The sequence below is a fragment of the Xyrauchen texanus genome, chromosome 45, assembly GCF_025860055.1.
Source record: "Xyrauchen texanus isolate HMW12.3.18 chromosome 45, RBS_HiC_50CHRs, whole genome shotgun sequence".
NCBI lineage: Eukaryota > Metazoa > Chordata > Actinopteri > Cypriniformes > Catostomidae > Xyrauchen > Xyrauchen texanus.
In genome coordinates, this window is record NC_068320.1 from 26824179 (window position 1) to 26847658 (window position 23480).

At 41.5% G+C, this 23480-nt stretch overlaps 1 protein-coding gene across 1 annotated transcript; it reads left to right on the forward strand.

Annotated features, from left to right (window-relative positions):
* Nucleotides 1–491: 491 nt before the first annotated feature.
* On the forward strand, nt 492–23474 carry LOC127637381 (anoctamin-6-like). Its single transcript, XM_052118407.1, has 20 exons — nt 492–762; nt 10533–10600; nt 10727–10855; nt 11012–11080; nt 11727–12005; nt 12131–12244; nt 12690–12805; nt 13111–13245; nt 14445–14550; nt 14744–14804; nt 16006–16151; nt 16280–16357; nt 16673–16907; nt 18836–19005; nt 19130–19227; nt 19373–19503; nt 20206–20411; nt 20494–20702; nt 21855–21960; nt 22047–23474. The coding sequence occupies exons 1-20, from the start codon at nt 672–674 to the stop codon at nt 22257–22259; spliced, it is 2760 nt and encodes a 919-aa protein (XP_051974367.1). The 5' UTR covers nt 492–671; the 3' UTR covers nt 22260–23474.
* The last annotated feature ends 6 nt before the right edge of the window (nt 23475–23480 follow it).

The following is a 23480-nucleotide window of genomic DNA, read 5'->3' on the forward strand; positions in this document are numbered from 1 at the left end:
CACACGCTTAAAAATATTGGTATCGTAGTAAAAACATAAAACGAACTTAAAAGACTTCAAACGTCATTAAACGTAACGGGTAGATAAGATTATACACCCTAAAAGTGGAATAAAATGTGGGGGACATTACACGCTGTTACACACATCCGTCACTTAAATCCATCCGTGCAAAATCAAGGACACGGAATTCGTTCCTAGTGCGCAGAAACGCCTTTCTGACTTTTGGAGGAAAATTGCTAAATAATGCGCCAAATTTATATTTTTAACAGGGTAAATTAATTAACGGGTGACCGAGGAAATAGAGTGCGACTTATTGTGTTGGGGGAAAAAAAACATATAAAACAATAGCAATATTTAATCAAAAACAAAAAAACAAAAAAATCTGATATTAATGCAAAAGCGGAAGCTAGATACATGCATAAGACAGACATGCATGCTTTTGTAATGACTGTCATCTGCACCCCTAAAACCCCTCCTCCGACCCCACCTACTCCGAGCAAGTTCAGACCAGAGGGAGAATTTCGCTTCTCTTTACGGCTGTTGTTTCGTTGCTCTGTGGTTTTGTTTTGGATTCTTTGTATCTCTGCATTAATCTCTTCGTTACACACGCTCTTTACTTGTTACATGTTGCAATGTTTTGACGTGCATTGCGGATTGTTATAAACTTAGAGATGAGTGAAACAGAAGACAATGATATTCTTGAGCTGGACTCAGAGACAGAGAAAGAGGAGGAAGAAAATGAGATTATGCTGAAAGAAATGGGTGAGTTCTGCATTCTTATATCATTTCATCACTCTTTTATCACTTCTATTTTATATGCTTCACAGAAAAAGTGAACAAACTCTTTAGTTTCTTTCGGGTGCAGCAGGTGTGGTGAGCATCAGGAAGAGGTTAAGTCAGGCATACATAATGCAACACAATTTAATAAACCAGAAAGAAACCATTTTTGCACCATCCCTCTGACTATTCAAATTCTCTCACAATTGTATTAGGATTATTTTCAATCTCATTAAATGCATGTGTGTGTATGAAATCTTAGAGTCTATTATTGTGCTGAATGATGTCCCAGTTCTGTTGATTCAATTTGATGTAATTTATAAACATGTTATAACCTTAGTGCCACTTTAATATGTGATTGTTACTGTTGTTATTAATAGAAGTGACTTGTGGAACACATGTTGAACACACATGGTTGAACAGACACTTTAGGGTTAACCCTAACCCCACTGAAATACTCAAAGTTTTCACACTACATGTCAAAAGTTATGCTCATTGCTCATGCACAAGACTCATGCTTAAATGTTTGACAATAGCTTCGTAGACATATAAGTTGTGCCTATGTTTTCATTTCTTACTAAGCTAAAATTGTAATGTTTAATAGAGTGGATAGTGAAGGAAAATCAGCCAGCAAGTGTCCAGCATACACGTGAACACCTTTAAAACTATTTAAGAAGCATCTCAGGATGTTTTGGTCTCTACATAATTCCCATACTTCCATTTGTGTACTTTTTTATTTGTATTAATGACTTGACTATTATTTACAAATGATATTAAGGAATGAGTTGTATGTTTGGACTGGTAGTGAATGTGTCAGGACTGCTCGTCTGTGGTGTAGAGAGGATTGTGTGTGAGATTGTGTGAGTTTGTGTGGTGGGGGCGTTATTCATAAAGTCTGTCAGATGTGGAAAAAATGAGTTTCCCTCACTGGCTGTTTTCAAGCTGTTGCTATGGACATTTTCCACCCAAGCAAGCAACATCTGATTTGAGTAAAAAAAATGCTTTACTCCCTGGGCAGTTGTTGTGGTTGGGCTCTCTCATTGCTGTGAGTAAACATGACATCAGAATTCCAGAGTGTTCTTTTGCATGCTGTGTAATTTAGTTTGATCAGTTTGAATGTAATATTTTGTCCTAAGTCCAGTGCTTTAATGTTTGTGTTCAACCATAAATGTTGGATTTATAATGTGATATATATATATAGGAAATCAGTGCTTTAATTCACCAAAGTGACATTTAACTGATCACAAAGTATAGTCAGGACATTACTGATGTAAAAAAACAGCACCATCACTATTTGGAAAAAGTCATTTTTTATCAAATCTAGACAGACCCCATTTCCAGCAGCCATCACTCCCAAACCTAAAGCTACGTTCACATTACACCAGTGGCTGGCGGTTAGGTCGCTAATGGTGTGTATGGAGAGTCTAAACAGCACTGTGTCTTTACAATTAATATTATTATTAAAATATTAGGATCACGTGAGCTCTACCATCTTCTCTCGTATTGGCTGTCGCTCCCGAAAGTCACTCTTCATTTGCATAAAGTTAAACTTTCAACTTTGTTGCATCGCTTGACACGCCCACATTCAGTCGTCATTTTTATGGTTTCGTTTGCTGTCATACATGTAACACATTTTCAAAACAAATGATTTAATAGTTAATTTTACAGGCTATTTGATGATTTAAACCTACTTGGAATCCCCGCGATCAAGAGATACACCTTTCCACTAGGGTTGCAGCGGTATACCGGTTTCACGGTATACCACGGTTTGAAAATGCACGGTTGAAAATGCACAGTTATCATACCATGTACATTTGCTTATCTACGGTATTGAGAAAAAAATGCAACTGGACGGAGAATCTCACATTCGCGTGCGCATCTCCTTTCCTCCTCGACTGTCTGTCAGACTTGTCAACTTGCGCTACACACACACATGCAGCAGATGTCAGAGAGAAGCGAGGACAGGGGGTCTGACATGAGTGTGCGTGTGTGTGTGCGTGTGTGTGCGTGTGTGTGCGCGTGTGTGTGCGCGTGTGTGTGTGCGTGCGTGTGTGCGTGCGTGCGTGTGCGTGCGTGTGTGTGTGTGTGTGTGTGTGTGTGTGTGTGTGTGTGTGTGTGTGTTTGAGTTAAAGCAGTGTTTCTCAATTGTTTTTTTCGGACTGGGTCAAGGACAAGAGGGGAAGAACAATGCCATGGTAACTTCTCCCATTGAAGATATTTTGGCGGCCGCCCAAGTGATCGACTATTTCGGACTGCCAAGGCAGATTTAATGATAATCTCGCAAACAGCTAACGACTTCTCATCTTCACTTTCGCGAGTGTAACGATCTCGCGCTAATGATCTGCTCTTCTCTCTGGCACGCGCGTTCAACAACTGGGCTTCCCTCAATATTGCGGAGCGCAGACATCAAAACTGATGTGCCCAATTTCAATTCAGCCCTGACATGCCAAACAGCACACATGCCAAACAGCATGAGGAGGAAATGAGCAACTGTGCTATGCACTCATTTTTGTTTTCATTATGCATCATCACCTTTACAAAATTGTTTCAGGATTTGACATGAGTAAAAGTAACTGTTATATCTTGACAAAATGTTTCAGTTTCATATGAAATAATCTAAAGGTAGAATCTATTAGACCTCATTTTATATCAACAGTGGCAGTTTTAGTTAAAGTTTCAAGATGTGTTTCAGCTAGTATTTATTTTTCATAAACACATTCATTTATTATTATTATTACTATTATTTAAGACTAGCACACTGACCATGGTAATGAGGAGCCTTTCCTTCTGTGTAATATGTGTATAAATATTTAATATTAGATAACAAACGGGATAATAATGGGCCCATATAAGTAAATATGCTCTTAAATTTTTAAAAGGGGGAGAGAAACTTCCTGTAGATTTTGACATCAACAACAAAAATAATGTCACTTGATGCATGTCCTTGTACTGGAAAACCACAAACAACAACATAAAAGGAAATGCAACCCAGGATACATTAAATACAGGTTATGTTTAATCTATGACAGGTCGACACTTGATTTCCAATGTCAAATCTGTCCTGAAGCAAAACCAGTTGAGAAGCACTGAGATAAAGGTACAGACACGAGCAGTCTGGCCTCGCTGTCGTGCACCTACAGTATATGTTAACTGTTAATAATCATATTTAAAAGCTCACACAGCTGATGATATTTTTCATTTACTAGTTAATTTAACATGCTATGCTAACATGCTTTAGTTATATAACATGTTATAGTTACATGCTATTTTTTTATCATGTTTATAATTCTGTTTATTATAATTCTGTTTGCTTTCTTATTTTTTCTATTTATTTTATTTTCAAAAGTGAGACTTTTTTTACACATACCTCAATAAAATAAATGGTTTCAAGTTTCAATTATAATAAAGTGTTTGCTCAAAAATAAATAGATAAATAAAATAATCCTTCTGTTTTCACTGATAAAAGTAATTGTGTAATACCGTGATACCGTGATATTTTCTCAGACGGTTATCATACCGTGAAAATCTCATACCGTTGCAACCCTACTTTCCATGCATGATTTTTCTTAAATATGTCCCTGTTCGTGGGCAGAGACATATCACATAACACTGCTCTATTGCTAACTGCAAGGATTAGCCTTTCCTCCATCTTTCCGTCACTGCAGGAGCTGAGAGAGCGAAGGATCACGTGAGCTCGACCATCTTCTCTCGTATTGGCTGTCGCTCCCGAAAGTCACTCTTCATTTGCATAAAGTTAAACCTTTCTCAACTTTGTGTCACGAACCCCGCTCCTCTGCCCCATCCTCGCTTCGTCGCACACACACTCACTCCTCAAGCTCGCTCGAGCCCTCACGCCCACTTTGCTCCTACTCGCTCACATGCTCGTAGGTTATCTCCCTTCCTCGAGTTTCTCACGCGTTTCCAATCCCCCAGAACCTTATGACCACCTGCACTCGCGTCATCTGCACTCCTGCACATTAGTTTCACCTGCACTCGTCTCATCACCAATCATTGTTTACACCTGCACTCGCCCCTATATATTTCACAACCCGTTCGTCTCACTCCTGTTGGTTATTGTATTTAGTTCCCATGTCTTTGCCCCCCGCTAGTCTCGTCTAGTTTTGACCTCCTCTTGTCTTCCTCTTAGCTTGCCAGCTCCCCTTGTTCCCCTGTCTTTTGCTCCCACTTGTTATTCTTATTCTGATTACCCGGCTTTGACCCCCTACGCTCTCGTTGACCACTCTCTCCTGGATTTGCCCCTTTACCCTATCTTGATTCCCCGGCTTCGATTTAACGCTCACCCTGACCATTCTTCACTGGATTTGCCCTGTTTTTGTACTGTTGCCTGCTTTGTTGGAATAAAGCAGTTTTCTCCGACATTGTGACTGTCTCGTCTTGTGTTTGTGTGTGCGGGTTACAAAATAACCAACCTCACCGTAGACAGTCACAATGCCCCGCGCTGAGGATTCGCGCAGCTCGCTAGAGCGGAGGTACACGTCACATTCAGCGCGAGGAGCTACTGTTTGGAGAGATGACCACGCGCTCACGGCCCAGGGGCAGCAGGTATGCACTATTTCAGATTTATTTCACCCTGTTTCACCTGTGTCTGCCCCTGAGCCCGTTTATGCATTTCGGAGCGCCGTGAGCCTTCAACCCCCTGAGAGGTTTGACGGCTCTTCGGGCGCTTACCAAGAGTTTTTCATGCAAGGCAGCGGTTGTGTAACTCATAACCCCGTCCTTGACATTATGGAGCCAGCGGCCCGACTCTTGGTTTTGCGCCAGGGGAGCCAACCCTTAGAGACTTATATTATGGATTTTTGTGCCCTGGCCAACCAGGTGAATTTTGATGAGGTGGCTCTGAAAGACATTTTTCAATTTGGACTGAATGAGCCAGCCTCATCATTCATGCCTGGTGGTCACTGCTATCTCAACCTGGCTCAGTTTATTGACCTCGCCCTACTGTGCGCTGGTTCCTCGTTTACTGTGGGGGAGGCAGAAACTGAACCAGCATTCCATACCACGGCCCCCGTCTTGAAGCCTACCACGGCCCCCGTCTCGAAGCCTACCACGGTCCCCGTCTCGAAGCCTACCACGGCCCCCGTCTCCGAAGCCTACCACGGCCCCCATCTCCGAAGCCTGTCACGGCTCCCGTCTCCGAAGCCTGTCACGGCCCCCGTCTCCGAAGCCTGTCACGGCCCCAGTCCCGAAGCCTGTCACGGCCCCAGTCCCGAAGCCTGTCACGGCCAGCGATTCAACGCCCATGCCCGCCACGGCCAACGAGTCAGCGCCCATGCCCGCCACGGCCAACGAGCCAGCGCCCATGCCCACCACGGCCAACGAGCCAGCACCCATGCCCGCCACGGGCAACGAGCCAACGCCCATGCCCGCCACGGTCGGCGAGCCAGCGCCTGTAGCCTCAACCGTCCCGTTGGCCACGTCCCCTGTTGGCCGAAGACGTAAGAGAAGGAAGAGGGCCCCTTCTCCCCAGTCTCGTCTTGTGCTCAAGACCGCAGAGGTTCCCTCAGAGTCTTCCACAGCTCTACCGACCTCTGCTCTGCCCCCAGAGTCTTCCACGGCTCTGCCGGGTTCTGCTCCGCCCCCAGAGTCTTCCACGGCTCTGCCGGGTTCTGCTCCGCCCCCAGAGTCTTCCACGGCTCTGCCGGGTTCTGCTCCACCCCCAGAGTCTTCCACGGCTCTGCCAGCCTCTGCTCGCCCCTCAGAGCCCTCGCGGCCTCCGCCTCTCTAGTCTCCCAAGGCTCCTCCTCCCAAGCCTCCCAGGGCTCCTCCTCTCAAGCCTCCCAGGGCTCCTCCTCTCGAGCCTCCCAGGGCTCCTCCTCCCAAGCCTCCCAGGGCTCCTCCTCCCAAGCCTCCCAGGGCTCCCCCTCCCAAGCCTCTCAGGGCTTCTCCTCTCGAGTCTCTCAGGGCTCCTCCCCCCCTCAAGCCTCTCAGGGCTTCCCCTCTCGAGTCTTTCAGGGCTCCTCCTCCCCTCGAGCCTCTCAGGGCTCCGTCCCTCGAGTCTTTCATGGCTCCACCCCTCAAGCCTCTCACAGCTTCGCCTCTCGAGTCTCTCAGGGCTCCTCCCCCCCTCAAGCCTCTCAGGGCTTTGCCTCTCAAGTCTCTCAGGGCTCCTCCTCCCCTCGAGCCTCTCAGGGCTCCGTCCCTCGAGTCTTTCATGGCTCCACCCCTCAAGCCTCTCACGGCTTCGCCTCTCGAGTATCTCAGGGCTCCTCCCTCTCTCAAGCCTCTCAGGGCTTCCCCTCTCGAGTCTCTCAGGGCTCCTCCTCCCCTCAAGCCTCTCAGGGCTTCTCCTCTCTAGTCTTTCAGGGCTCCACCCCCTTCCAAGCCTCTCAGGGCTTCATCTCGAGTCTTCCAGGGCTCCTCCTCCTCCCGAGCCTCTCAGGCTCCGTCTCTCGAGTCTTTCATGGCTCCCCCCCCTCGCGCCTCTCGAGCCTTCCAGGGCCCCACCTCTAGAGCCTCTCGAGTCTTCCACGACCTTTTTCCCCGAGCCTCTCACGGCTCTACTCCCAAAGACTCCAGAGCTTTCTATGGCTCCGCCTCTCGGGCCTCCTACAGCTCTACCCCCCGAGACTACAGAGCCTGCCAGATCGTCGCCTTGGGGACCTCCCACGGCGCCACCTCCATTGGCTCCACCTCCAGAGCCTTTCAGGCCTTCGCCCCTAAAGCCTCCTTCGGCTCCACCTCCAGAGCCTTCCAGAACCCCACCTCCAGAGCCGCCTACAGTGCCGCCTCTGATGGCAACGCCTTTCACGGCTCTTCCCTGGCCCCCTGACCCTGTCCGGTGGCCCCCTGACACTCTCCCTGTCCTGTGGCCTCTTCCCTGGCCTCCTGACCCTGTTCCTGTCCGGTGGTCACCTTCCAGACCCCCGGACCCAGTCCCTGTCCTCCAGTCGCCTTCCAGACCGCCTGACCCAGCCTCTGCCCTATGGCTGCCCCCTAGATCTCCCGACCACCCGCCTGTCCGCTATGTTCCCCCTGGCCTTGCCTTGAAACTGCCCATTGACCCATGGACTGTCTCATTTCCCTCTGTGCCCCTTGGACTGCCCTCAATTTTGTTTGTGTGTTTTGTGGGTTGTCTGTTCAGGGGTTTTTTGTTTGTTGGGATCGTCCAGCACCACTTCCTCGCAACCGAGCGCGGCCGTCAGGAGCCGTCCGTTTTAGAGGGGGGAGTACTGTCACGAACCCCGCTCCTCTGCCCCATCCCCGCTTCATCGCACACACACTCACTCCTCAAGCTCGCTCGAGCCCTCACGCCCACTTTGCTCCTACTCGCTCACATGCTCGTAGGTTATCTCCCTTCCTCGAGTTTCTCACGCGTTTCCAATCCCCCAGAACATTATGACCACCTGCACTCGCGTCATCTGCACTCCTGCACATTAGTTTCACCTGCACTCGTCTCATCACCAATCATTGTTTACACCTGCACTCGCCCCTATGTAGTTCACAACCCGTTCGTCTCAATCCTGTTGGTTATTGTATTTAGTTCCCGTCTCTTTGCCCCCCGCTAGTCTCGTCTAGTTTTGACCTCCTCTTGTCTTCCTCTTAGCTTGCCAGCTCCCCTTGTTCCCCTGTCTTTTGCTCCCACTTGTTATTCTTATTCTGATTACCCCGGCTTTGACCCCCTACGCTCTCGTTGACCACTCTCTTCTGGATTTGCCCCTTTACCCTATCTTGATTCCCCGGCTTCGATTTAACGCTCACCCTGACCATTCTTCACTGGATTTGCCCTGTTTTTGTACTGTTGCCTGCTTTGTTGGAATAAAGCAGTTTTCTCCGACATTGTGACTGTCTCGTCTTGTGTTTGTGTGTGCGGGTTACACTTTGTCGAGTTGCTGAACACGCCCACATCCGGTGGTCGCTGTCATTCGTGTTGCCAGAAGTCGCCAACTCTCATTGAAAATGAAGGAGATGAGGTAGTTTTGTCGCTGCGTGTCGCTGGCAGTGTGAACGCAGCTTGAACGCATTCGTTATATCAAACACAGTTGAAAGCTATTTTGTTTGTTAACTGAAGCTTAACGTTGTCTTTGTGTTTGTTTATGAGTTGCCAGAGTGTGCAATAGACTGGCGTTTCTTAAGGTCAATATTAGATCAAAAATGGCAACAAAAAAAACAGCTTTCTTTATGAACATAGTCATTCAGTGTTTTGAGGTATGAAGGCGATACAATGCTTGAAATTGCCAAGAAACTGTAGATTTCATACAAAGGTGTAACTTCAGTCATCAAAGACAAAGCACAACTGTCTCTAACAAGGACAGAAAGAGATGTGGAAGACCAGATGTGCAACTAAACAAGAGGATAAGTACATCAGAGTCTCTAGTTGGAGAAATAGACGCCTCACATGTCCTCCGCTGACAGCTTCATTGAATTCTACCCGCTAAACACCAGTTTCATGTACAACAGTAAAGAGAACACTCAGGAGGCCTTATGGGAAGAATTGCAAATAAAAAGCCACTTTTGAAACAGAAAAACAAGAAAAGGTTTGAGTGGGCAAAGAAACACAGACATTGGACAACAGATCATTGGAAAAGAGTGTTATGGATTTTAATCCCATTGAGCTTTTGTGGGATCAGCTAGACTGTAAGGTGCGTGAGAAGTGACCGACAAGACAGTCACATCTATGGCAAGTGCTACAGGAAGTGTGGGGTGAAAGGTCACCTGAGTATCTGGACAAACTGACCGCTAGAATAACAAGGATCTATAAAGCTGTCATTGCTGCATGTGGAGGATTATTTGATGAGAACTCTTTGAAGTAGTTTAAGAAGTTATGTTTATTGAGTTTATTTAGTAATTATTCATCTTATTAATGTCCTGACGATACATTGTGATCACTCTATATCAGTTGAGTGACACATTCAAAGTCATAGTGTGAATATATAACCTAATATTTCTAAATACAGCCATGTCATAATTATTCAACCCCTTTTGCATTTAGCTGTTTCTTAAATATGTAAGACTAGACAAGTAATTGTTTTAAAACAAAAGTAAGTCATAAATCTGCAATGGCACTTATTTAAGTTTTAAAATGTAAGTTTAGCGTTCTATGCCAAAAATGCAATTAGAAATAATCTCAAAAGTTAATAGAGGAGATTATTTCATTACACAAGAAAGGTCACGGCTAAAAATACATTTCCAAGGAACTTCAATTTCCAATAGACAAAGTTGGCAGCACTGTCATACATTTTTTAAATATGGTGCAACAGCAACCTTCTTGGGGTGTGGAAGAAATCAAAACTTCACAAAGGAAAATGTTGGCTTGAAAGACCGGTGGAGTCCTGGAAGAAGGTTTTATAGATGTATGACACTAAACTGAAAATGAGTTTTAGACCCATGGGTCAGCAGTACGTCTGGAGTAAGATGACAAGAACGACACCATCCCCACAGTGAAGCATGGAGGTGGGTTCAGTCCTGTGATGGGGGTGTTTTGTGGCCGCAGGAAACGGCTATCCTGACTATGTGACTGACACCATGGATTCTTTCATTTATCAGGCCATTTTGGCATGAAAAATATGATGCCTTCAGTGTGTAAATTGAAGCTCGGTGATCACTGGACATTTCAGCAAGACAATAAGACCAAGGATACATACAAGTTGTCCAAAGTCTGGTTCAGAGATGAGTCGTGGAATGTCCTTAAATGGCCCATCATTAAATGTGTTCTGAGTATTTGTCAAATGACATGGAGATCCATCCATCCATGGTTTTGATTAAATACACTGTATTTTCTATTATTATTTCCCCAGTTTATGCGGAGGAGTTGCCAACATACAAATCTATTCCTAAAGGTCAAACTGTGCCAAAAGTGGAACGGGTATGTTTTCTATTTTTCATCTGTCCATATTGAAAGTGTCAAACCTAAAGCAAAAATACTTGTAAAGAATAATGAGCGCCTGAGATTTGGAGTTTCCTGTAAAACCTGTTTATTTATTTATTGTAGGCTGATTTCAATGGTAACCCCGACTCGCTGTTTTTCAATGATGGAAGGAGGCGGATTGATTTTGTTTTGGTCTATGAGGACGAGTCCAAAAATATATCGGAGAAAAAAACTTCTATCCTCAGGAGAAAAGTCAGTCAAAATCTCTCTAATTGTACACATGTAGTTCATTTCCTCATACCTAACTCAACCATTACTTACAGTAACCCTAACATACACCCAAACCATTTAACCTAAATCTTAACCTGACCTGTAATTCAAACATTTATTCTGTCTTCTGTTCTGCAGCTGAGGCGAAGAGAGTATTTTGAAGCAAGCCTGATGAGTATGGGTTTGGAATTGGAAGCAACACAATCTGTAAGTTGTTGAACTGAACCGTTGGGACGTTTAAAAGGACTTCCTGTAGTGCAAGGGAGTTTCCTTCTTTTAGATTTTCTCAATGTCTTTTGAATGTCAAATGGCACATACCATTTATCCTGTAGTCTGGATCATGTTGTTTTTATTTTGCATAGTTTTACTCAAAATGAAGTTTGAGTATGAGAGCATGTCACAGAACCTGTCCATGTTAGCAGTGGCACCTGCCTAATTTGGCTAGATAGCTTCTGTCAAGTGACAAAAGCAATTGTGTCAAAGCACCGAAGCGTTTGATTGGACAACCTTTGACACCAACAGCAAAAGATATGGGAAGCATGTTTTCTCCCCTTTGAAAAGTTGATAAGCCTTTTTAATTTGCTATCCTAACTATTCATAATTATATGCTTAGTTGCATTTTATTATTTACATTTAGCATTATTTTATCCCTGCCATCCGTAGTCAAAACAGACCTGCGAACCAGTTCAGATCCACTGTTTTAAAGCACCACCAGCAAATATGGACAGCTATGAGAAGGATAGAAACCATGTTGTCTTTTCTCATCTCAACCTGTGTTCTGCTCTGCTAGAATATACTCACACCTTCCTGTGGCGTTGACTGTGAGAGTTTCCTGTCTGGCTGTGTTTTGCAGGTGGTGGATGAGAAGATGTCCTATGTGAAAGTGCACATGCCCTTTGACGTTCTGTGTACGTACGCTGAGGTTCTGCACATCAAACTGCCCATTCAGCCCAATGATCTGGCCCCTCGGTCAGCAGCGTACAACTGCTTCACGCAGTACTTCTACCCCAGTTCGGAGGTCATCGCCAAGGAGACGGAGTTCTTCACGGCCCCGTTCAAGAAGAATCAGTTGGAGCATTTTTACGTGAAGGACAGAGAGCAGTTCTTCACACCGGCCATGAGGAGTAGGATGGTATGATAAACGTTGCTATTGAGGCTGATACTCTATTTTGGAATCAGAGCAAGCGATCAAACCATGTGTGACAACGGTCCACTTTATGGTTCAGCTTTATTTGATTGATATGCTGTTGATTGCAGGCATACTACATCCTCTGCCGAGCTCCGTATGATGTCAAAGGAAACGTTAAGAAGTTTGGGATCTCTAAGCTGCTGGATGGAGGCGTGTATAAGGCTGCGTATCCTTTACATGATGTAAGTACCATCAGTGCTCTGATTGGGCTTGTACTTGCTCGCTGTAATGGAATACTAGCATACTACTTACTGCATACTTAACAGCATATGGGAGAATCTCATGAAAACATTTGTCAATTGTTCAAATTTTCTATAAGAGAAATTTTACTTCTCATTTCTTTATTTTGTTTTTGACAGGTTTCGTGAGACTCGCCCATTGTTTGCATAATCTTCACAGTATGCGTTCTGCATACTACTTTTCTTCTAAAACAGTTGGCAGTATGCCTTTCGGAAAATGGCACTAGTCTCCTTTTTTTGTATCTGCCACACTTTGCTTTTATTTGGAGCCTCTGTATAACGTTATATGGGTTTAAACAGGATGCAATTGATGTTAAGTATCTATAATGATGCATGAGGTCTGTACTACAGTATTAATGGATTACTAATGTGCTTTTTTGTGTAACAGTGCAGGTTTAATGTGAAATCTAAAGAGTCGTGTTGCCCCAATGAACGATATCTGCTGTACAATGAGTGGGCACATCCCAAGAGCTTCTACAAGATGCAACCACTCAACTTGATAAGGTGTGTGTGTGTGTGTGTGTGTGTGTGTGTGTGTGTGTGTGTGTGTGTGTGTGTGTGTGTGTGTGTGTGTGTGTGTGTGTGTGTGTGAGTGTGGGCGTGTGCGTGCACGTGCATGAGAGTGTGTGCGTGCATGTGTGTGTGTGTGTGTGTGTGTGTGTGTGTGTGTGTGTGTATGTATGTGTGTGTTTGCATGAGTCTGTCGGAGTCATTCTGCTGTTGCATTTTTAGTCTTGTTTTAGACTCTGGTATAACTTCTGCTTCTCTATAAATGTGATCAGTTTGTTCATATGTGTTTCTGCTCTCAGGAAGTATTATGGGGAGAAGATAGGGATTTATTTTGCCTGGTTGGGTTTCTACACGGTTATGCTGACGCTCGCCGCTATGGTTGGTCTCGGCTGTTTCATATACGGATACATAACCAGAGAGAGCAGCACGTGGAGGTACAGCCGCCTGATAATACTAAATAATAAAAACAAATACCTGAACCAAATATCCAAATATCTTGTATTATGAGTAGAATAAAAGGCCTGTGATTTCTGAAAAGCATTCATGTATATGATGTGCATGCTGTTTGGTTTTAACATATAACATTTTTGGAGGTAAATTGAGAGACAACCCACATTAATGTCCATATATTCCTGTTGTAACATAAATCACAGCCCAATGGAGAAAAATTATGTTGATAGTTTTGACATTTTAAACATGATAAACAATTTATTTGAGCCATTTATAAAATATTACAAGGACTAGGAAACCTATTCAACATCATTTGATTCATTATTATGATCATTTCTTGCTTTCAGATCATACTTGAGATCATGCTTTAATATGTTGATCATTCATAATATGCTTTTTCCTTTATTGCAATGTGGCACAATGGCTGTGTCCGAAGAAGTAAATTAATTCATAAATATATATATATTTTCTTATGATTGTATTTCTACTGAGAGATAATCACTGGTTATCTCTAAAGTGCACTTTAATTTGTTCTAGATCAGAGGTTTGCAAACTGGTGTCCGCTGAACATTTCTGATAGAAAACAAAGAGCAAATTTGCTGATTTTATATTATTACTGTTTCATTCTGCTTTCTAAAGACTGGTTGGAAATGTTTAACTTTAATCGTGATTATTTTATTATATTGACAGTCATAGTTTTTAACAATAAAATAAATCTGCATAGTTTTGTGAAATTCGTTTTTTTCCTAATTTCTAGACTTTACCCATAGAGTTCATCTATGGGTAGAAAAACAATCAACCTAATACAAAATAAATATATTTCATAATTAGATCATATTTAAACCATTTATTTTAGCTTTAGTACAATGATAATATAAAACCATATATATTAGTACTTTTTTGCAAACTGCATGTTGTCTTTATAATAGTGCACTTTCTATTGTTCTCACACTATAGAAATGTGTGTTTATATATGAAAATAAAGCTGCCTTTTTATTTAGTAAGGGGGTCCTTTGCAAGGGGATCATCATGTGTTAGGATCCTTGACATAAAAAGTTTGAAAACCTCTGTTCTAGGTCAATAGATGTCATGTGATGGTATCTCCGTTGGCCTGAAACCAGTTTCCTTTTGTGTCCTTTGAAAATGTGGATTTTGACCATAACTCTGTTCTTTGATTGGACAGCAAAGAGGTGTGTGACCCTCTGATTGGTGGGAATATTACCATGTGTCCACAGTGTGATAAGGACTGTCCATATTGGAAACTGAACACCACGTGTGAGTCTTCTAAAGTGAGTCCAACTTTAACCAGCGCTCAAATACACACAAACATGTTTTTATTGCATCAACAGGGATCATTCAGTGGTTTAAACACCCACAGTGTCTGGTCTGCAGGATTTGAGGATTTCATGTCTGATCCTTACGAAATTCCCTTTTGTTGGTGTAATACTGAAAATGTGTTTCTGTGTTTGTTTTTCTCCACAGAAACTGTGTGTGTTTGATAACTTTGGGACATTAGTGTTTGCCGTTTTCATGTCTGTTTGGGGTGAGTGATGTCACACTTAAATGTCTCAGTCTGATTGGAGCAACCCACGATGCATATTGATTTCCACATAGATTTCAAAATAAAATCAGGAATAAAATCATGGTCACATGATTCAGATGGCTGGCCATGCGCATTTGGATGTGACTGTAACAGTAGTCAAAAGTTTGCTGCATGAGACTAAAAGTCAGGTCCACATTGCAGCTTATTGGCCAAGAACTGCCCACCTAGACAGGAAGAGACCAATTCAATTCAATGAGCTTTATTGGCATGACAAAGGCATTTTGTATTGCCAAAGCTATTACATAGAAAAACAGAACAGGAACTAAACAAGGACTAGGACACGAGAACAATAATAACTATAAAGAAATATCATTCAGCATTAATGCAACATTATATAGCATTGGAAAGGGGTAGAGGATTGGGGTCAGGGGTCATCAATACATGTATTGTTATTTATGACCATCTGACTGACACTTAATATGGTTCATGTTTTATTACGTGATGTTTAAGGGCAGTTAACCCAATAACGCTGCCTGTATCACATTTGATACGCTGATTTCTAAAGCCTGTGCATCATTAACATAATCAAAATGTTGCTGAAAATCCTGTTGTCTGGAATGTACTAGATGTCTGCTACCACCTGGTGGATGATATCGAGCATTTCTTGATGGAAAAATATTTTTTTTACATTTTCCAATAATGTCCGCTTTTGTATTACACGCACTCGTTTTTTGTACTTGAAATCTTTGCTGATTTTAATAAAGTAAAAGTGACAGTAATGATTACATTGTTACTGGTATTTTAAAATGAGTAGAAGCAACTTGTGCTTGATTAAAATTGTGTATATTATTTTATTGAAATCCGTGTATCAAATATGATAGAACAGGCTTTTGATCTCTCAATCACCGTTATATTACATTCATGCACACCACAAACAAAATCACAGCGCTTTGGAAATTCTGACATAAACATTTTATAAGATATATTTAAAGTGTTATATTTAAACTAATATTTCTGTGTGTTTTCATATATGCAGCTTTGTGCAATTTCTACTACAATTGTAATAAAAGTAGTTTAATGACAAAATATTTGAATCTTGGACCAATTCTTTCTTATGTCAGGCTTTATAGGATTAAATCGAAATTGCGTTAACCGAGACAGTCAGTCTGGTGCATTATTTGTGCAATGTGTTTCTTCTCAGTGACATTGTTTCTGGAGTTTTGGAAACGTTACCAGGCAGAACTGGAGCACGAGTGGGACATGGTGGAGTTCTTTCAACAAGAGGAACAGCCGCGACCCGAGTACGAGGCCAAATGTGTCTATGAAAAATTTAACCCTGTTACACAGGTAAGGGTTTTACTGGATTCAGAATAGTTATACTTTCTTTAGGGATAAGCCACATGACAAATCATCAACTTGAAAACAGAGAACTGAAAATAGTGGTGTATCTGATAATGTGTTTGTGTTTTATACAGACCAATGAGAAGGTGCCCTTTACAGCCTGTGGGAAATGCATGAGAGTATCGTGTGGAATTGGCACCGTGTTATTTTGGGTAATCTTCCAAAATATGTAAATAGATTTTGCCATTTTAAAGTCAGCATGAAATCAAAGATCACCCCATTTATTTTTCTAATATGCATTCCTGGTAATTTGTCACCAAGTACTCATTTTTCTACCCCCCTCCTCGAACTCTAATCTAATCCCAATGTATCAAATCAAGTCCTGTCCTACATTTTTCTCATTTAATGTCCTGTTGTCATGGAAATATGTCACATTATGGGTTGCAAATTCCATTTCATGTTGACTTCACCAGATTGAGAGATAAAACTCAAACACTGTCGATCTATCTGATGTCTGTTTTTGTCAGGTTATGCTGATTATTGCCTCAGTGGTCGGGGTGATCGTGTATCGGTTGGCGATGTTTATCACATTCTCTGCAACGCTGCGTGCTGATCTGAGGGATCATAAAGAGCTGGAGCCATTTAAAGAGTACGTCACCCCTCAGATGGCCACGTCCATCACCGCCTCCATTATCAGCTTCATCCTTATTATGATTCTGAACAACGTCTATGAAAAAGTGGCCATCTGGATCACAGACTTTGGTGAGAGACCAACAGAGGCATTTCACGCATGAAACAAAGGATGTAACTGCCAGAATTATAAGGAATAGTTCAACCAAAAATCATTTACTCACCCTTATGACTTACTATCTTCTGCTAAACACAAATCCATGTCTTCTGAAGCAATCTAATCATTTTTGGGTGAGAACAGACCAAAACGCAACTCCTTTTTCACTGTTCATCGTGCCAATGCAGTCTCTAGGCGCAATCATGATTTCAAGCTCAATTACACTTTCTAGTGCTTGATACATGCGCCAAGCACTAGATGGCGATAAGATGTGTAATCGAGCTTGACTGCTGATGTCAAGATTTTTTGTGAAAAGTGAATTATATTTTGGTTTGTTCTCACCCAAAACCGATTGTATCGCTTCAGAAGACAAACTATTCAAAACGTTTTGAAACCAGCCAAATTAGACTTCTCAGATACCGTATGATATCCATTATTGCTGCATGATTGATTGAATCAGGACTGAAATCGCAATATGGCCTTGTGCAAATACTAAACCTTAAAAGGCTGCGTTTCTGCATTCAGCACTTCAGTCAGTGCTGTGTGAGCAAGTGGCGCCCTCTAGCGGTCTGGACTGCATTATCCATTGTCAATTTTACCACTATAATCAGTCCCACCAGGATTTTTTGCGATCGCAATTTTTTGCAAATTCAAGCAATCTCCGCATTAATTGCGGCAGCTTGCAATTTTTTATAATTTCTGCAAAGTTTCTGCAAAAAAACAGGGAATTTCATCGCTTTATGTTTGACAGCGGCAAAATTGAAAAGCTTGACCCAGTGGCAGATTTAGGCATGGGAGACAGGGGCAGTTGCCCAGGGCGGAATCTGAAAATGAAAATATGCTTATATGCTGTAATATATAATAAATATACGTGTTCATAAATGTTTTTTACTGAAATAAAAAAGGTCACATATATTTCAAAATATGACAAAAATTGCCATTTTCATAAACAATTATTTCAAAACATTTCTGGAATTTGAATTTGTCAATAAATGCTCAAATATATGAACTCTATATATTTATTTGTATATATGCATATCAGATTTCAATATTAGATGATGGAATAATGGCAACAGGCCCAATTATTGAATCCTCATTTGTGTTTTTAGTTTACAGATTTATTGTACGTCTATTTTAAACTTGGATAAGTTTAATTGCATTCTCTGAGGCAGACAATTTTAATACAAAAGTAATTAAGGGTCTTCCAACACCCACAGGTTTCACCTAAAGGTATGCTATTTTTGTATGTAATTCTGTTTTTTGTATTTGTTTTTTGCTTGCTTGCTAACTGCATAGAAAGTAATTATGCATTAAAATATTTACATGTGATTGCATTTGCAAAGTAATTAGCACAATTACAGAGGAATTATGAGTTTGCAAAACAACACAAAAAAATACCACAAACTGCATCTCAAAATATGAGAAAAGCTGCAGCAAATTCTGTCATTTTGGGCCGCAGAAATCAGGAAAAAGTGCCGCGAAATCCTGGCGGGACTGTATAATGCAGAATTTAAAAGGGGGTTATGTTCTTTCTGTTTTTCCATGATGTGGTTGACATTTCCGTGGAATTGCTTGACATATACTTATGAATTTGAAATGTTCTATCATATACCTGCATATACATTACATGTATATATATGCAGGTATATGTTGTTTTGAGCTGCGAAAACAAAAGTACAAAATGTATAATAGAAATGATTTGTTGTTAGATCAGTGAAAAATAATTTGTACTTCTTAGTTCATTTTTAAAAGAGTAATTCCAAAGTAAAACAGTGATCTGATGACAAGATAAGTTAAGTGGCAAAATATCAGTATCGGCCTGTGGGTATTTGTTTAAATCAGTATTGGCCCCAAATTTTCATACCAGTGTATCCCTAATAAAACATATCATTCTGTGCTACAGAGCTGCCACGGACTAAAACGGAATACGAAAACAGCCTGACGCTGAAGATGTTCCTCTTTCAGTTTGTGAACTATTACTCGTCCTGTTTCTACATCGCGTTCTTCAAAGGGAAGCTGGTGGGCTATCCGGGACAACCCGTCTACTGGCTGGGAGCGTACCGCAATGAGGAGGTGAAACTTTTCTGTAAGATTATTGCATGTGATGAGAGGTACTACATAAAAAAAGTGTATAGATCGGTATGAATTGATCTTTATTTCATATAACGTGTGACATGGTAAATGATACTGTGTTCAGTGTGATCCTGGGGGCTGCCTGACTGAGCTGACGACACAGCTGTCAATCATCATGACAGGGAAGGCCGTCTGGAACAACATACAGGAAGTCCTAATGCCGTAAGTATCACTCAATCAGCAGTCAGCAATGTCACTATTACCCCTGTAACCCTAACCACTTAAAAACAAAGATTACCATAACCACTAGTCTGTAAACTGGTTTAAAATAGATAAATAAGAGATTAATAAGCAAATATGTGTATAGGTGGGTGAAGAATCTGATATTCCGTCATTGCACTCAAGTGGGTTGCGAGAAAGTAATTCCACGCTGGGAACAAGACTATCAGCTCCAGCCAATGGGGAACCTCGGCCTGTTTTATGAATACCTGGAGATGGGTGAGATATTACATACAACTGTCATTTTAAATGATTGTTCTGGGTTCATGTCTATCGTTGAGCTTTATAAACAGCATTTGTGGAAGAACGTCGATTCCCATAGAAAATAATTTCCACTCTTAGGCACTTAAAATCGAAGTACACACTGTTAGCCACAAGACTTGATTATAAGATGTGTTTACATATGAGACTGGTGTGATAGAAGCACTAATATTGTCTGTGCACAGTTATATGCAATATTTAAACCCTGGACATGACCATGTTAAGTTTGCAAGCTTAGCATCTTTTGCACGATTCATGCATGGATACGAAAAAAGGGGCGTGGCGTAACTATGTTTACTATATATATGGAGCTAACTATACCAGCAGGAATTACGTCAGTAACATAAACAAAATTTAATCCACCTAAAAAAGTCTTCCAAGCTTAAAAGGGACGATTTAGACAATTTCCAGGTCAAATTATAACCGTTATTTACTGAAGTTAAACAAAAATACAAACTTCACGTACCCGCTTTAAACCCTTGAAGTGTCTTGCTCTGTAGACTTTCGATTTGTAGCTGCATTGCTGGAAAAGCTATTTTTGCTTGGGACATTATTTTCTGTGGTAATCAGTATTATACTATAGATGTTTTTCGTTTAATCAGCTGTTGGTATGAGAAAACTGTTGTCCTACACTCTGAACTTTGTGTCTCAATTCCGCAGTGATCCAGTTTGGCTTTGTGACTCTGTTCGTGGCCTCATTCCCGTTGGCTCCTCTCCTGGCACTTATCAATAATCTGTGTGAGATCCGTGTGGACGCCTGGAAGATCACCACCCAGTTCCGGCGAATAGTTCCAGAAAAGGCTCAGGACATTGGAGCCTGGCAGCCGATCCTTCAGGGAATCGCTATCCTAGCAGTGGCCACAAATGTGAGTTCTGAAGAAATAGCGTTAGCGCCTGTGTTGTGTAATTTAGGTCGTTTGCTCACTGTCTGTGTGTTTTCCTCTCCAGGCTGCTATCATTGCCTTCACGTCTGATATGATTCCTCGTCTGGTTTATTACTGGGCTTTTTCTGTAAGCCCATATTCAAACGGCTCAAATCACACCATGCAGGGCTTCATTAACAGCTCGCTGTCTGTCTTCAACATCAACGACTTCTCCAATAAGAGTAAACCTAATGATGACATCGTTCCATACTGGTTTAATGGCACCACATGCCGGTAAACTGTGCAAACATTCCCACTTATTCCTGTACTTTTATTATAAATGTTATCATTTGAACCACTAGTGCTTTAAAGAACCCAGAAACCACTGACGACACAGCAGTTGATCCCAAGAACTCTTTTATCTCATAAGAACTAAATAGCAACTCACTGCAAACGACATTTGAAGAACCTTTATTTTTAGGAATATGGTTTAATTTTGTTATTTGATTTCAGTTTTCAATTACTGAGGTACTAAAAGAAAAAACGATTAATAAAATATGGTGCCAGTAAAACAAATAATGCCTATGTATACAATATTTATTTATTTTTTATTATTTTCTCCCCAATTTGGAATTCCTAATTTGCTCTAAGTCCTGGTGGTGGCGTAGTGACTCGCCTCAATCCGGGTGCCGGAGGACGAATCTCAGTTGCCTCAGCATCTGAAACTGTCAATCCGCGCATCTGATCACGTGACTTGTTGAGCGTGTTACGAGTGAGACTTAGCGCATGTGGAGGCTTCACGCTATTCTCCGCGGCATCCACGCACAACTCACCACGTGCCACATTGAGAGCGAGAACCACATTATAGCAACCACGAGGAGGTTACCCATGTGACTCTAACCTCCCTAGCAGCCGGTCCAATTTGGTTGCTTAGGAGACCTGACTGGAGTCGCTCAGCACGCCCTGGATTCAAACTCGTGACTCCAGGGGTGAAAGTCAGCGTCTTTACTTGCTGAGCTACCCAGACCCCGTATACAATATTATTTTTATATTTAATGTTATATACAGTATATTCTGTGTGTGTGTGTGTGTGTGTGTGTGTGTGTGTGTGTGTGTGTGTGTGTGTGTGTGTGTGTGTGTGTGTGTAGCGTGTATTTATCACTTTGTGGGGACCAAATGTCCCCATAAGGATAGTAAAACCCGAAATTTTTGACCTTGTGGGGACAGTATAAAAACCATTATGTCTATGGAAAGTCCCCATAAAACATGGAAACACAACAGTGTGTGTGTGTGTGTGTGTGTGTGTGTGTGTGTGTGTGTGTGTGTGTGTGTGTGTGTGTGTGTGAAATATTCACTGAGCTGCATTATTATATAAAGAGCAGTTTTTTTTCCTTGACAGTTAACTCTAATGAATGACTAATTAATTGACATTATGTTTTCAATCAGGTATCGAGATTTTAGGAATCCTCCTGGTCATCAAAATGAATATGAGTTCAGCGTATATTATTGGCACGTCATTGGTGCCAAACTAGCTTTTATGATTGTGGTAGAGGTAGGTGACTGATGAACTCTTATCTTAACTCATGTGCTTTGATCGTTTTTTTTAAGGTTGTAAATATGCAGTTTTTCTCCTTGCAGCACATTGTTTACTTAACCAAGTTCATACTGTCCTACATGATACCGGATGTTCCACAAGCTCTGACAGAACAGATCAAACGTGAGCGTTACCTGACGCAGGTGATCCTGCATGAAACCAACATCAAACACTTCACTGACCTCTTGAAGCCTGTTGCTGATGGACTTAAGGACCAAATTGATGATCCAGAATTGGACTTGGACCTGCGACTGTGAGACCATCTAACGATCGAATGAAAACCTAATACCTGAAGCTCTATCACTTAAAGTCATTGTGTTCGCTACCCAATTTACTTCCATAATGTGTCATATTCCCAAGTAGGAAATAAAAGTTTAGGGGCGGGACTTTATCCATGGGAATTGATTTGATCATTAAAAGTGGATGTTGCATACCAGAATTGATCCGTGTGATTTAAGGGGAGCGGCTTAAAAATAAGTGGACCTGGTGATGTCAGCCAGAACGAACAGTCGTTTTAGAGGCGGAGCAAGTTGTTACATTTTGATGAAAGATTACAAAGACAAACATTGCTGTTTTTGGAATAACATGTTCGCCGAGTGCACAATAACACCAGGAATGTGCTTTTTACAAAGTAAGTCAGGTTTGATTTTATGTTGACTTTAACTGCACCCCTCCCCTAGTCTAAACTCAACTTTTATCCCTATTCCACCTATTGTCTGAGTCCTATTCAATGAATGTGCCTTTGTGATGAATGTGAAAACCTCAAACAAACAGAGCTAAAGTTTGTATAGTGCTTTTCATTCAAAACCTTTATTGATCTGGTACCTGGTAAGTGCCTTACATTTATACAGATGTTACAGCACCCCAGATGTTTATTAAGCGTAATAAGTTAAGAAATTGTACTTTGTTACATTGCAGTGAACATATAAAATGTTAAAAACCCAGATATGTAAAAGAAATGTGATCTTAGGGATAAAACATGCTTTTTTGAAAGGGTTCAAGTGACTGTCAAGTGTTTAAGTATTATGCTTGTAAGATTCGTTTTATTCAGGTTCAGCCAGTTTTTACAAATTTTAACCACTGAACACACCAATGGTATTCCACTAATGTTGAACATGTACCATGGTAGTATCATGGTATTCTTTTAATTACCTTTGGGCACAATGTAATTGCCATGGTATGTGAATATAATTCAGCAGCATGATATATCAGATTTATATGGTATTAACATCTGATTCTTGGTGCTGCAACAGTACTTTTTGGAAACTCTTTTTGAAAGGGTGTATTTATCAGTAAGTTAAGATTAATATAAAGTTAAAATTAACATTTTCCAGCTATTACAATAATGCTCTGTATTTCTGAGTATTACTTTTTTATATGTGCTACCTGTTTTTAAAATATGTTTACATTTATACATGTATTTGTACATCATAAGTATCGACCACATTTTTATATCATCAGAAATAAATGGATACTGA

Coding starts and splice junctions, on each gene's coding strand:
- LOC127637381 (XM_052118407.1), top strand. CDS start 672: ATGAGTGAAACAGAAGACAATGATATTCTTGAGCTGGACTCAGAGACA. Junction 763..10,532: donor GATTATGCTGAAAGAAATGG/GTGAGTTCTGCA, acceptor TTATTTCCCCAG/TTTATGCGGAGGAGTTGCCA. Junction 11,081..11,726: donor AATTGGAAGCAACACAATCT/GTAAGTTGTTGA, acceptor TGTGTTTTGCAG/GTGGTGGATGAGAAGATGTC.